The following is a 15,890-nucleotide window of genomic DNA, read 5'->3' as shown; positions in this document are numbered from 1 at the left end:
GTACTTATTTTGAAAGAATCTTCACTGTTGTAATGTAGAAACATGGCAGCCAATTTGCATATTATAAGGTCCCAAAAACTGCAATTATATAAAAAATCAGGTAATCTGTTGTAGTGATACTGATTGAGGGATAAATATTGACCGGAACACAGGTGAGTATTCCCATGCTCTTCTTCAAAATAGTGCCATAGGATCTTTTCCATCAACCTGAGGGGGCAGATGAGATGAAGACCTGTGCAGACCTCATCTGAAAATTGGCCTCTCCAACAGTGCAGCCCTTCCTCAGTATCACCCCTCCGATGTTGCAGCCCTCCCTCGGTGCAGCACCTCCAACAGGGCATCACTCCCTCAATGCCAAGCCTCCGACAGTGCAACCTTTCCTTGGTATTGCCCTCTGACAGTGCTGCTGAATTTCATTACTGATCCTCCAACACTGTAACCCTTCCTTGGTGCTGCCTCTCTGACAGTATGGCACTCCTTTAGTATTACCTTAAGGAGTGCTGGCCTAGATTATGTGCTTGAATCTCTGGAGTAGGATTTGAAGCCACAATCTTCAGACATAGAGGCAAGAATCCTGCTCACTGAGCCATGACCAACATTACCTCTAATAGTTTTTTGAAGTTGCTAGCCAATTCATTTAATTACGCAGGCACTTTAAATTTTTTTGCACAGTTGCGCACGCAAAGTTACTGAAAGGGACTCGGCCTGGGTGGGAACTTTAAGGTTGCTGTATGTTCAAGCAGCTTAAAGGGAACATTGTTTTATAAGTGTCAGTCAAGGCCAATCTGTTCTGACTTGAGAGCGGAAAAGTAGCAGATGCTGCATCCTGGCCCATTTGAATGATATTGCATTTCAGCCTAGCAGAAGTACAACTAAGCATTGGATATGCAAGCCTGGAGATCAAACTGCCAGATAAATGCAAGAGAACTGCAGAATGGAAAAGGAAATCTTCAGTTTTTTTACTTGTTGGAGTTAAGCTCAAATCACTCAGAAATGTTTTGGAATATGTATCTCTGAATTTGCATTGTCAGATTCCAGAAAAAAATTACCTCCAATTTGTAACTTCTTCTGCTGTCATATTGACAACTGTCTCAGCTTCGATGTAGAAGTTTTTTTTAATTGGTGACAGGCCTTAATGCAAAAAGAGAAAGTTGTTATTGGTAAATCTGATTCTACCTGGTCAATCTTAATATGGGCTACTCAGCCTCAGCCTTCACTGGTGATCAGGGTTTCTGAGCATTTGTGTAATAAGGCAGAAAGGAAATACCAACCAGCCCACTTCATAGCTTCGTATTTCTCCTTGTTCTCACGCAATGAGTTCCAGTTGATGACAGGACGGGGCGAGTTCACGCTGCCACACTTGGCAGAGTAAGTGTCAAAGCTGGCCCTTGCACTGCTGCTAAATTTTGATGCAATGCCTTTAGAAGGATGAGCGGGGGAGGGAAGGAAAGAAAAAAAGAAAAACATTTAATGCTGATTTCCAATAGACTGTGAGCTTCTTTTCACATCTGGGATATCAAAATGAGTTGTCGAGTATCTGGGATCCAGAAATCTGTAGCAAACCAGCAACCACAAGCCCACAAAGTCTTACAGCACCATAAACTCAGCCCCACAAAACAAGCACATATCACCAATGTACATCTTGGCGGCTCACCTGGACAGAGTGCCCTTTGTACAATTACCCATAGAGCAAGAGAGAGCGGTAGGGACTGTAATCTGATTCAGGAGCTCCATAAATCTGAACATGAAACTGGACTGATGTGTGAAATCCACAATTCTAAAAAATTCATTTATGGGAAGTGGGCATTGCTGTCTAGGCCAGCACTTATTGTCCATCCCTTATCGCTCTCAAGGTGGGGTGGTGAGCTGCCTTCTTGAACCGCCCCTGTCCACATGGTGTAGGTACACCCACAGTGCTGTTAGGGAGGGTGTTCCAGGATTTTGACCCAGTGACAGTGAAGGATTATATCAAATGAGGGGCTTGGAGGGAAATTTCCAGGTGGTGGCGTTCCCATGTATCTGCTGCCCTCGTCCATCTAGATGACAGCAGTTGTGGGTTTGGGAGGGACTGTTTAAAGAGCCTTGGTGAGTTGCTGCAGTGCATCTTGTAGATGGTACACACTGCTGCCACTGTTTGTCAGTGTGGGAGAGACTGAATGTTTGTGGAAGGGGTGCAAATCAAGCGGGCCTACTTTGTCATGGATGATGTCAAGTTTCTTGAGCATTGTTGGAGCTGTACTCATCTAGCAAATGGAGAGTATTCTGTCACACTCCTGACTTTTTTTATTATTCGTTCGTGGGATGTGGGCATTGCTGGCTAGGCTAGCATTTATTGCCCATCCCTAATTAATAGTCAATCACATTGCTGTGGGTCTGGAGTCACATGTAGGCCATGTCAGGTAAGGACAGCAGGTTCCCTTACCTAAAGGGGCATTAGTGAACCAGATGGGTTTTTACAACAATTGACAATGGTTTCATGGTCATCATCAGACTTTAGAAGGCTTATGACGTGTAGATGGTGGACAGGCTTTGGGGAGTCAGGAGGTGAGTTACTTGTCACAGGATTCCTAGCCTCTGACTTGCTCTTGTAGTCACAGTGTTTTTATGGCTAGTCCAGTTTGGTTTCTGGTCAATGGTAATCCCCCAGGATGTTGATAGTGGGGGATTCAGTGATGGTAATGCCACTGAATGTCAAAGGGCGATGATTAGATTCTCTCTTGTTGGAGATGGTCATTGGCTGGCCCTGGTGTGGCACAAATGTTTCAAGCCTGGCTATTGTCCAGGTCTTGCTGCATTTGGACATGGACTGCTTCAGTATCTGAGGAGTTGCGAATGGTACTGAACATTTTGTAATAATCAGCGAACATCCCCACTTCTGACATTATGATGGAAGGAAGGCCATTGAAGAAGCAGCTGAAGTTGGTTGAGCCTAGGACACTACCCTGAGGAATGCCTGCAGTGATTTCCTGGATCTGAAATGACTGACGTCCAACGCCCACAACCATCTTCCTTTGTGCTGGGTACAACTCCAACCAGCGGAGAATTGTTCCCGATTCCCATTGACTCCAGCTTTGCTCAAGCTCCTTGAATCCACAGTCGGTAAAATTATGTTACAGGCATCAAGAGTTGAACCCCAGGGTCAGGTTTATCACAGCAACCTTCAATCGATGTGATGATTTTGTTTGGTTAATCAGTGGAGGTAATTCCCACCCCACCCAATGGTCAGTCAATGTAAACCCCACTGCCCACCCCATGTCAGTGTAAATGCCCCCCCAGCTCCAGTCAGTGTGGGCACTTTCCTACTCCCCATCCTCCCCCTGCTGAGCCAATCAGAGCAGACAGTCAGTGAACATTCTGGATAGAGCGGGGTTCATAAAGATTTGCAATAAAGTTGATGCAACATGACAAAACAACATTTGAACCTAAAAATGAAGCATGTGACCTTTGTACAAAAGCAAGGACCTCTCAGACTTACTTTGATCAGTCCTCCTAGCTCCATTCACCTCATCTGTATTTCTCCTCTCGACAATATTCTCAATCAGTTCCTTGGCTTTCATTTGGGCTGCGTGGCTGCCGAAGAGCTTCACTTCCACTTCAAAGTCTCCTTTTAATATCTAGCATGAAAAATATATAAAAACATACAGTTCATACGTTAACAGCAGAGTTGCCCCATTCTGGGGCAAAGCAGCTTATTTTAGTCTTTGTTTGTACTGATGCTTTCAGACAAGGAAAGGTAACAGGCTCCATTCTCCTTAGCAATGGTGTACACTTTTATTTGGAGCATTAGTGAGCTGCTCACATTATGGGTTGGTCTGAGTGGCAGTCTAATCCAGATCTGCTGCATTCAACCTTTGAAAGGATATCAGTTCTGTCACAAGAGGCACACAATATTTAATCTTATTACTGTATTGCAATGCTCCAACTGATGTTTGTCCTGTTTTTAGGAATGTATGAATGTTTCAGAATTGATGCTGGTTTGGTTTTTGTTTTAAGCTGATTAATATTGCTTCTACCGTAGGTTGCATAATTGCATTCAAGAGATAACATTAATATTGAATGTTTAGTGGAACATCCTCCCTGTTTTGAACAGTATCCTTCCTGCAGTCTACATGCACTAGGTGAATGGTAGAATGATTACAGCATAGGAGGCCATTCGATCCATTGTGCCAATGCTAGCCCTCTGAAGGAGCAATTTCCCGAGTGCCACTCTCGTAACCTTACAAATTTTTCCTTTTCAGATAATGATCCAATTGCTTTTTGAAAGCCTCAATTGACCCTGTCTCCAACACACTCTCAGGCAATGCATTCCAAATCCTAACCACTCACTGCTTGAAAATGATTTGCCTCATGTCGCCATTGCTTCTTTTGCCAATTATCTTAAATCTGTGCCCTCTGATTCTCAAACTTTTCACTAGTGGGAACAGTTTCTCCCTATCTACTCTGTCCAGAGCCCTCATGATTTTGAATACCCCTATCAAATCTTCTCAAATTCACTAGATACCAAGGATACTCAGTATCAGGCTGAGCGCCACAATTTTAATGTTCACCAATATCTTTCATCTGCGTATCCTGAAATTGCACAATTACATCAGAGGACCCCTTTTCTTCTCCTCAACGTACAACAGGAAGAGTGGATGCATGCAATCCCAGTTCCAGCTCTCACATAGTGTACACTATGTCAAATGTTTCCGTAACAACCACTCTACCAAGTAACAGAAGGCCTGAACTAAGCAACCAAAGCAGTCCTCAACTCACATCCACAATGGTGGGGATGGGGAAGCATTGTGGGCAGAGATGGTAAGATATAATGTTTGCAACCAAGGGAACTAATTTATGGTGACTGCAAGGATCAAATCCCATTTTTATTACATCGGAATCGCATTTGCAGATGTGTTGCTTGAGTCACATCCATCTGACAATATACAGCTTTAGTTATAATACAATACATAAACAATCTACCATTGGTTTCTGGTGACTGCATTAGTCAGAACCTGCTTTACCTTGGACCTTGGAAGTTTCTGTTAGAGTTTTGGGGAAAATCACACTCTACAACTGTATCTAAATCAGACTGAATTCTAGTTTTGAAAATCTCATCAAATTCCTACCTGTATTTTTGATCCTGATGTTTCCTCCAGTTCACGTATTTTAGATCCTCCTCGACCTAAACAGACATGAATGTTATATCAACCTCCTAGCTAGACAGTGCTGCTGAACAAAGTGCTGTACAATTACTTGACTGATTTAAAGCTGTCTTGACATACAGTACCAGGTGTGAGTCTCAGTGCTTGGACCAAATCCGCTTCCTTTCATATTATACAGGATATTCCAAACAGTCGGACCTCGCACACACCACAGCAGATTATTAGAGTAGGTTGGAATCAGTATGGGTCACTTAAGACAATGCTGTAAAAGTCCTGGACACCAGAAACCAAATGAATTGTGCATGTCATGCCAATGCTCTGTTTCTGCTCCATATTTAAACTGATAGGTCCAGAAATTCGATCACACTGTGTCTATATTACAGGAGCAAAACAGGCTAAGGCTCTGATATGGCAGTCAGCACACGCACACACATTACGCTCCACCCATGTGCCTCCACCTATTTCAAGCTCCCTTTGCAAAACTGGATTGTGATCGCAGTTGGTGGCGTGCCTGGTGTGTAAACTTTCTTCAGGTGCTCAGCAGATAAACTTCCCGAGAAGAAAGTGCCAATTTTTGCCGCTTCCACGTAATGGAACCGGGAGAAGGTGAGCTCCCCAGAACTCCATATTAAACCCCAGAGCACTGATTGCAACTACTAGAGCTCTTCCTGCACGGACGAGGGGGGGGGGGGGGGTGTAGTAGGGGGAATGGGAGCTATTTACCATAGTATCCAAGCTCTAGTATTTACCCCACTATTCTCCCTCAGAATTTAATACCATTATTCACCCCCTTACACAGAGTCACAGTTTTATGAAAGGGAAATTGCATTTGACAAATTTATTAGAGTTATTGAGGGAGTAACTAGCAGAGTATGAACAAAGGAACGGGATTAGGTCATTTTACTCCTTGAACCTGTTCTGCCATGACATGAGATCACAGCTGATCTGTGACCATACTCCATATACCCACTTTTGCCCAATAACACTTCATTTAGCAAAAATCCATCAATCAAGAATAAAAAATGATCGATCTAAAATCAATTATCATTTGTGGAAGAGAGTTCCAAAATTTGCCCACCCTTAGTGTGTAGAAGTATTTCCTAATTTCACCTCTGGAAGACATGATTCTAATTTTTACGGTATGTTTGTTAGCGCTAGACAGCAAAAATAGTTTCTATCTACCCTGTTCTCTTGATTACTTTGATCAAATCACCACTTAACCATCTAAATTCCATGGAAATCAACCCTAGTTTGTGTAATCTCTCATAATTTAACCCATGAAATCCAAGTATCATTCTGATAAATCTATGCTGCACTCCCTCCAAGGCCAATGAATCCTTCCTGGGATGTGATGCCCAGAACAGCTCACAATACTCTAGGTGTATTCTAACTTGGCTTTGTATAGCTGTAGTATACCTTCAACCCTCTTGTATTTTAGTCCTAAAGATAGTCAGGGGGTTAAGACCTCACTCTACATTTTTATAAAGATATATATATCATATTTGCTGATCTACAAAATAATTTTTTAACAACAAAACTGGACCAAGGGTTTAAAATGGCTGAAACCAAGAACGGCTATGACTCTCACAAAAGGAATTTCTGGCCTTCGGAAACAGCAGCAACCTTGTTATCTCAAAAGAGGTGCTAATGCCCCTTGTGACTGCCGAGATCAAATCCCAAGGAGCTGTACAAAGACCATTTACATTTCTAAAGCCAGGCTGTGGCCAACAGAGATGACCAGTCTGTGAAGGCAAAGGACCCTGAAACCCTTGTTGAACTTATTAATGGATGAAACATTAACGATCTCTAGAATCCAGACTGAGAATATATATCTTTTGTCCCAAACCTAGGGGAAGGAGTGGGAGTTGTGTGACATGAACCCCCCCCTCCCCCCACCCAAAGCTGCTAGAACCTGTAATATTGCCTTGTGGAGCTGAAAGAAGCAGTCTGCTATCTTCCATCAACCAAAACAGCAGCAGACCCTGAACCCTGTTTGGGTTTAAATTGCCTGGCCCTCATCTATACTGTTTCTACAAGAACTTCTGAACTTTTGGTGTCAGCTCATTCAAGACAAATTCATCTCTATGGGCTCATCTCATTGTGGAAGTCATTTCTACTGGAAAAGTGAATTATCCAGCATCAGTCTTCAGACAGCCGACTTTGAAAGAATACACCATTGGACTTTTGATTCTGGACTCACGTGAAATATTAATTCTTATTTTGTCTGTGGTCTTTGCCCTGTTCCTTTCTTTTTCTTATCCCTCTTTTAATGGATGAGTGTATCAGGTGCTATGTAGCAACGCCCCGTCCCTGTGTTTTGCGTATGTAAAATAAAATAACCTTCTGATTTCACTCTACACCGCTTTTGTTGTGGGGTTGTTAATAGAAGATTGGATCACTCCAAAATTCAGGGGTTGAGGAAAATATGTCACCACTTATAAAGGGGGAAACAAAAACCAAACGCCTTTCAGTTTACAGATGGGTGGCGAGAGGAGAAATCAAGGCTGTTTAAAACTAAACCCCCTCCTGTCCATAATAGAAATTGGGAGCTCAGGTCTAGGAAAGCCCAATTTGAATTTGACCAGAGTCAAAGTTAAGGGATGAGCCAAATCTGATATAAAAGAGTCAATTGGAAGTGAAGAGGAATACCTGGTGACTGTAATAAATCTTAAAACACAAGTAACTTGCCACAGCAAATTCCTTTCCCCTAACACTAAGAAAATGGCAATGTTTGATGACCAGATGTTTGTTCAGCAAGGGAATTTAAGGGGTGAAATTTTGACGGCCCTTAGCACAGAATAATTGAAAGCTGTAGCTAGGGGGATAAGTTAAAATTGCCCAGCAAAATCAAAAGAAGTGAACTGATCCAGTCATTGGTAGAACATTTGGATTTCATGCTACCAGCAGAGCAGTTAGATATAGAGCTCAACTGTGTCTCCGAGTCCCCTAGCGAGAGAGAGAGTGAGTGAGAAAGAGAGATAGAACACGAAATGGAACAGGAAAGGGAAAGAGAATTCCAGCTCTGAAAATTGGAAATTGAGCTAGCAGCTCAAAGGGAGATGGTGAGACCAGGAAATTGGAAGTGGCAAAGCAAAAGCTCTCTCCACCCCTTATCCCTCTAACCACACTCTTGAGGCCCTCAAGTATGAGAGATTCATTCCCAAATTTGAAGAGAGTGATGTGGAGTCATTTATTTCCACTTTTGAGAAAACAGTAGGGCAGCTAAAATGGCCCTCAGATATCTGGGCATTTGTAATTCAAGGGCAGCCGTCAGGGAGAGCCCAATAGGTCTACTCCATGCTGCCTCCAGATACGTCCCTGAATTATAAGCGGACCAAGGCTGCCATCCTAAGTGACTCCGAGTTAGCGTCAGAGGTATATTTGCCAGCAATCCCGGAACGCTCGTAAGAGGTCCACACAAAGCTACACTGAGTTTGAACAGCTGAAGCATATAGCATTTGATCGATTGATAAGATCCCTAAGAATCCCACGCATCAATGAGGGATTGCTTGAGCTAGTGCTGTTGGAGGAATTCAAAAATTGCCCACCCTCCAACCAATGAATACACCTAGAGAAGCAGAGAATTCTCACAGCTAGACCATAGGATGTAGGAGAAGTAGACCATTCGGCCCATCAAGTCTGCTCCACATTCAATGAGATCATGGCTAATCTGATAATCCTCAACTCCACTTTCCTGCCTTTTCCCCATAACCTTTGATTCTCTGACAGATTAAAAATGTCTATCTCAGCCTTGAATATACTTAACAAAGCATGAATTCCACAGATTAACTACTCTCTGACAGGAGAAATTCCTCCTCATTTCTGTCTTAAATGGGCAACCCCTTACTCTGAGATTATGCTCTCTGATCCTAGACTCTCCCACAAGGGAAAGCAACCTCTCAGCATCCACTCTTCAAGCCCCCTAATAATCTTATATGTTTCAATAAGGTCGCCTCTCATTCTTTTATACTCCAATGAGTACAGGCCCAACCTAATCAACCTCTCTTCATAAGAAAATCTCTCCATACCCAGGATCAACCTAGTGAACCTTCTCTAGACTGCCTCCAATGCCAGTACATCTTTCCTTTGATATGGGGACCAAAGCTGTTCACAGTATTCTAGGTGTGGTTTAACTAGTGCCTTGTATAGTTTTAGCAAGACTTCCCTATTTTTATACTCCATTCCCTTTGAAATAAAGGTTAGCATTATATTTGCCTTCCCTATCACCTGTTGAACTTGTATGCTAGCTTCTTGGGATTCATGCACGAGGACACCCAGAGCCCTCTGTGCTGCAGCTTTCTCCATTTAAATAGTATTCAGCTCTTCTATTCTTCCTGCTAAAGTGCATAACCTCACAGTTTCCCACATTATATTCCATCTGCCAAGTTTTTGCCCACTCACTTAACCTGTCTATATCCTTCGGTAGAGTCTGTGTCATCCTCACCACTTGCCTTCCCACTTATTTTTGTGTCTTCCCTCATCCAAGTCATTAATATATATTGTAAATAATTGTGGCCCCAGCATTGATCCCTGTGGCACTCCACTAGTTATAGATTCCATCCTGAAAATGCCCCCCTTATCCCAACTCTCTGACTTCTATTAGTTAGTCAATCCTCTATCAAAGCGAATACACTACCCCGATACCATATGCTTTTATCTTATTAAGTAGCCTTATATGCCTTTTGGAAATCCAAATGTATTATATCTACTGATTTCCCTTTATCTATCCTGCATGTTACCTCCTTAAAGAAGTCTAATAAATTTGTCAAGCATGATTTCCCCTTCATAAAGCCATGCCGACTCTGCTTGATTATATTACGCATTTCTAAATGTTTTGCTTTATAATCCTTAATAACAGACTCCAACATTTTCCCAATGATGGAAATTAAGCTAACTGGCCTATAGTTATTTGTTTTTTTGTCTCCCTCCCTTTTTGAATAAGGGTGTTACATTGGCAGTTTTCCAATCCTCTGAGACTTTTCCAGAATCTAAGGATTCTTGGAAGACTACTACCAGTACATCCACTATCTCTGCAGCTACTTCTTTTAACATCCTAGAATGCGAGGTAAGGAAGCAGCAGACAGCTATGATCTCACCCATAGGCCTGGAAACTCAGGCAGACCCTTTCTAAGCCATCCCCATGGAATAGAAAGACAGGGCGACCTAGATAAGAAAGGCCCCCACCCAGACAAGAAACCACAAAAGAAGGCCCCCACCCCCTGCAGCCCAAAAGGAGAATGCCCAGAGGCTGGTGAGTTCTCACTGCAATAAAATAAGCCATTCCAGACCTGAACGCTGGAGATTGCGTGGCAAGGCAGTTGGCCAGTAGGGATTCACACGAGTAGTACCCCGAAGAATGTCTCCCTACCTGTCTCAAAACATGAGCAAGTCCATGGTACTGCTCAGGGACACAGAGGCCACTCAATGTTAGAGGGAACTTAAGCCTACTCCCCGAGTCCTCCTTGAAAGCCAAAGCACTGATCAGTGGAATGGCTGGAGGATGTGTGTGTTCCTCTATAAGGTCCACCTAGAGTATGACCTTGTTTCAGGCCCTGTTACAGTAGGGAATGTCCCTAAACTACCAGTAGCAGGAATCAATTTCCTCTTTGGAAATGTTTCAGCTGGCAGCAAGGGTTAGCCAGTGAAAGAAGAGGTCAATACCAACAAGCAGAAATCTGCTAGACGCTAGGAAACATCCCGAGCCCAAAAACGTAGAATAGCAGCCACAGACCTCGATCGAGAATGGCTCGAAGGTAGAAAGGCCGAAGCCAGGCTAGTAAAATTAAAGGAGGTCCAGAAAAGGTCCTAGAATCTAAAATAGTTTCCCCAAGTATCCCAGAATTAAATAGGGACCAGAGGAATCCTATAGCAGGGAAATAAATAGTGAGGGGATGCCCCACGAGTCAAAGAGCCTGAGGGAAGGCAGGTTATTAAGCCCAAAAAGGAAAAGGTTCAGGGCTTGCCTGAAGTATGGCTAGCAGAAACCTTCTTTCCGATACCAAATAGGGACAAAGGGAATTCCCAAACCAATGAACAGATAGGGAATGAGATACCTCCCCTAGTCGAAAAGCCACAAAGGAGTGTAGCTGGAACTGCACCTTCACTTGAGGGCAGAGGTGTTCCAAAGGACATGGAACAACTCAGGAAAGCGCCTACTCCCAAGCCAAAGGCTACATCTAGGAAGCCATTAAATGGCCTGGCCAGCAGCTCTATGGCAAATTTAAATGTGGACCAGAAAAGTTCCCAAATTAGCCCAGAAAGATGAGGCTGATGCCTCACTTAGTTGAAAAGCCACCAGGAGGTACAGCAAGAACTGACCCTCCACCAGAGGGCAGTAGTATCTGAAAAGACATGACACCTACCCTCTACTGACCAGCAGGGGGACCCCAACCAGTTTGGACCCTACGCTCACCTACCATAATGCAGAATAGCAAGGTGACTGGACAGAGTTAACCACCCACCCACCTCCCGAATCAAAATGATCCATAAACCCCCACCAGGCTGTAGCCCTCTCCGTATGGATGCGAAGAGGCCCCTGCCAGAAGGTCATCTTCCGACCATCCAGGCCCACAGAGGCTGGCCCAAGTTCAGGAGTCAACTGACCATCCATTGCTGTGTCAACCCAAAACGCCTAACAGCAGAAGCTGGAACTCTCTAGTTGCGCTCGTGCCCAAACCGGATCCTGGACCGGAATTCCCCAAAGAGGCCAAAGTCCCTTTGAAACACGCCATTGTCCTGACCCTAGGCGTACCCACAGTCCCTGGGTCTGAACAGCTTGTAACCCCAGGTTACCAAAGTGGACAGGCAGGAGCTAAGCTGGACAAGACGCCATCTATCTTTGCGTCATTGACAAACTTGAGTATGTGGCTTTCTATCCCACCTTCGAAGCTGTTAATAAATATGCTGATTAGTTCAGGCCCCAACACAGATCCTTGTGGGACACCACAAGACAAGTTATTCTAATTAGTACACCTGCTCATTATCTCTACTGTCTCCTGCCACATAACCAATTTCCTAACCCAGGTCAATAATTAGTCTTCATGAACTTGCATGAACTTCAACTTTAGTTAACAGTCTCTTATGAATTCCTTTCTTGAGGACTTTTATTAAATACCTTCTGGAAGCCAACATAAATAACATCCCTGTCCATTACTTTAGTCACATCTTCAAAAAAACTTAATCAGGCTCATCAGGCATGTCCTACCTTTTACATGTTGGCTCTGTGATTGCTGGAAAATTTCAAGCTGTTCAGTTATTCTAGTCTCAATTAGACTCTTATGAGTTTCCCAACAAACTAACTGATCTGTAATAACCTTGTTTCCCTCCTCACCCTTCTTAAATAATGGAGTGACATCCAATTTGAAAAGAAGTATCCTGAATCAAGAGAACTGTGGAAGATTATAGTTAGGGCATTATAGCATTCTTACCTACTTTTTTTAAAATACTGGGTTGGAAACCATCTGGTCCTGGGGAATTGTTACTCTTTAGTGTCATTATTTATTTTATTTTTATTTTGTTTATGTTAGTTTTGAGAGTCTGTTATTGGTTCAATGTTACTTTCCTTGGGATGTCTGGCCTGCTGATCTAACCTCTGCATTTATACAATTTTCCACTTCACAGCTACCACCAGGGGGCTTATACACAACTCTCTTTTCTATTTAATTCTGTCCTTAAAGTCTTCACTGCCTGCTTACTTCTCATATTAAAATGATTTCATTCTTAGCAAGTGAAGAGGGCACTCCGTAGAGTGCATGCTTCTGCCATGCTGTGTTAACTCAATGTTATTACAATGATGCAGCTCTTCCTCGAGGCTTTTCACTGCCTGGTTGATGCTCTGTAACTACGAAGCTGAGAAAATAAATCTTTTTCTTAAGAGCTTTCATCTCACTGAGGAGGCTTCAGGCCAATCCACATCTAACAATCTGCTCTGCAAACTCTGCTCACATTCTGCCAGCTGCAGAGATGATCAACAACATTCTAAATAGAACAACTCACAGTATTCTTAAAAAGGTCAATAAGCCCTATTTCCCAATGTTAAAGGATCCTTAAAAAAACTCCAGCATCTGGATCTGCATCTTCACTAAAAACTAATCAGTTCTTTCTTGCCATACCCCAGATACCAAGTTTTGTTGAAACTGTTTCTGAGATATGTTATTACTAACAAACAGACTAACAGGGAGAAAACATTACCTCCTTCACTCTACCATTTTCCCTATCTTTCCTGGAGACCTTATAGCTTGATGTATTTAGCACCCGGTGCTGAACAGCGTGCAGCCATGTGTCAGCAATGGCTATCACCCTATCATCCCCTCCAAGCTGAATTAATTCAATTTGCTCCTTCTAATCTATGTTTGTATAAAGGAGTCTTATTTGGACTACACATCCTAACCTGTTCTTCTGACCTTTTGTTCCTTATTTCTTTCTCCTTGTTTAATAACATTACATCTTTTAGTTTTCTTTTTACCTATAGTGCTTAAAGCACAATTTCTGTTATTTACTCTCTTCCATTTTTGTTTGTTTTTGAACTATTTATACTACCTTTCCACATGAACCCTTCCTCCCTCACCCCAGCCCCTATTTATTCTTTCCACTCAGACCTTGGCTCCAGCACAGTTCAGGAAGAACCCATTTTAGCAGTACAGTTCCTTCCATTCCCAGTGCTTGTGCCAATGTTCCATGAAATGGAAACCCTCTTTTCCAAAGCACTCCTTCAGCCATATGTTCAGCTCTGCTTATGCTTACACCTATTTGCACATGGCATAGGTAATAATCCGGAGATTGTAACTTGTGAAGTCTTATTCTTTAATTTCACTGTGAGCTCCTGGCACACTCCAAACAGGACCCTTGTTTACTCTTCTTTATGGTTTTGCCCCCAACATGAGTCACAATGACCTGATCCCTTCCCCTGCCCCACTTCATATACTCTTTCAAGCTGATTTGAGATGCCCCTCACCCTGCTCTAGGTTGCCAACACACCAAGTGGGACTCTTGATCCTCCCCACAAAGGATGGTAGTTGTCCTGCTGATTACCACTCTCCTACAAATTCCCATCCTCCACCACCCCCACCTTTGGGCAGCCTTCTATTCCAATGTGCCATGAATCACATTCTGGCTGTGCTTCCAAAGTCTTTATCCTTATCCTCACAGGTAGCACATACATTGCACCTGTTGTTTAGAATCAATTTCTGCAGATCCTCATCCTCTATCTCAACTAAAGTACATTATAGGTCACCCCAACCTCATTATACACCTGCAACTCTCTATGAGGTGTGACTGAAGTCTGCAGCAAACTGACCAGATGCTGCTCTCCCTCCATTATATGCTGGGCTGTGTCCAACTCACACCTCAGCTCAATGATCCTGAGCCAGAGAGAATCGAAGTATAGACATCTACAGCCCATGTGTTCACTAGGGATACTTTAGCTCTCCATAAACTCCCATATATTGTTGTCCAGACACACAACCTGCTGTCATATATAAGTCTAGATTACTTATATTTACTTTTTAGTTTGTTGGAAGTTTTTGTTTCCACGAACTAGTTTGCATTAAAACACTGGACATTGACTCAAGCTAACATAAACCTTAAGTATTAGAGACGTGTACCCTAGCCTGGAAAAGGTGGCTTTAAGTCTCAATACTCAAAACTGGGTTGTTAGTCTCAACATTCACACTTTACCCCTGCAGGGTATTTGCCCCCTGACATTCACCACCTCAGGGTATTCGCCCCTGACACTCACTACCACCCCGCGCCCCCCTCCTCACAAAGGGTATTCACCCGACACTCACCCCCAGGTATTAATCTCTGGGTATTCGCCCCTTTGTATTCACCACAGCGTTTGCCCCCAGACACTCACCCCCCCAGGTATTCGCCCCCTGACAATCACCCCCGGGTATTCGCCCCCAGACACTCACCCCCCGACAATCACCCCCGGGTATTCGCCCCCCGACAATCACCCCCGGGTATTCGCCCCCCCGACAATCACCCCCGGGTATTCGCCCCCCGACACTCACTCCCCAGGTATTCGCCCCCCGACAATCACCCCCGGGTATTCGCCTCCCGACAATCACCCCCGGGTATTCGCCCCCCTGACCCTCGCCCCCGGGTATTCGCCCCCCGACAATCACCCCCCCGGTATTTACCCTCACCTATCACGGTCCCCACTGCCGCACTCTCCATGTAGAAGCTGAGAAACGGCGAGGCAGAGGGTGATGGGGTGGGGGAGTCCCGGGCCGACCCCCCGCCACCTCCCCGGCCCCCGGTCCCAGACTGTCTCCCCCGCCGACCCCGGCTCGAGTCCCCGCGGATCTCCCAACGGTCTCCGGCCCCCAGCTCGCTCCGAAGGCGTCTCCGGTTCTGGTTCTGGCTCTGGCTCTGGTTCCGGCTGGGGACCGGGTTCCGGCATACCGGCGGCCTCCACTCGGACCTTGGCCTCTGCCTCTGCTCCTGTTCATCGCTGCTGTCCGCTTCCCAGTCCGACATCGCCACTCCACTCTCGTCGCTTTCCGCCTGCTGAGTGCCCGACCATGCGCAAAAGCCCCGGGGAGCGCGCCTCTCACAACCTTATCGGGGTATGCGCAAGCGCGCCTCAGGAGCGCGCCCAAACCCATCAGAGATGCCCAAACGCATGAGGAACTTTCAAATCCATAATTTCCCCCCCCCCAAACCCATCAGAGACCCCCGAACTCTTCAGAGATCCCCAAATCCATCAGAGATCTCCCTCAAGCCCATCTGAGACACTAAAATCCATCA

At 44.4% G+C, this 15,890-nt stretch overlaps 1 protein-coding gene across 1 annotated transcript in view; it reads right to left on the bottom strand.

Annotated features, from left to right (window-relative positions):
• The window catches only part of ddx43 (DEAD (Asp-Glu-Ala-Asp) box polypeptide 43), a 60,720-nt gene extending 45,047 nt beyond the window's left edge, over positions 1-15,673 (bottom strand). The window contains exons 1-5 of the mRNA XM_041187146.1: positions 15,287-15,673; positions 5,106-5,161; positions 3,476-3,614; positions 1,272-1,418; positions 1,050-1,131 (exon numbers count right to left, since the gene is read on the bottom strand). Of these exons, the coding sequence (XP_041043080.1) occupies positions 1,050-1,131; positions 1,272-1,418; positions 3,476-3,614; positions 5,106-5,161; positions 15,287-15,620 (758 nt within the window). The 5' untranslated portion in view covers positions 15,621-15,673. The remainder of the gene's footprint in view (positions 1-1,049; positions 1,132-1,271; positions 1,419-3,475; positions 3,615-5,105; positions 5,162-15,286) is intronic.
• Positions 15,674-15,890: the final 217 nt, after the last annotated feature.

The sequence above is a fragment of the Carcharodon carcharias genome, chromosome 5 (assembly GCF_017639515.1).
Source record: "Carcharodon carcharias isolate sCarCar2 chromosome 5, sCarCar2.pri, whole genome shotgun sequence".
In the NCBI taxonomy this organism is placed as follows: Eukaryota; Metazoa; Chordata; class Chondrichthyes; order Lamniformes; family Lamnidae; genus Carcharodon; species Carcharodon carcharias.
This window is presented reverse-complemented; position numbering and strand designations above follow the sequence as displayed.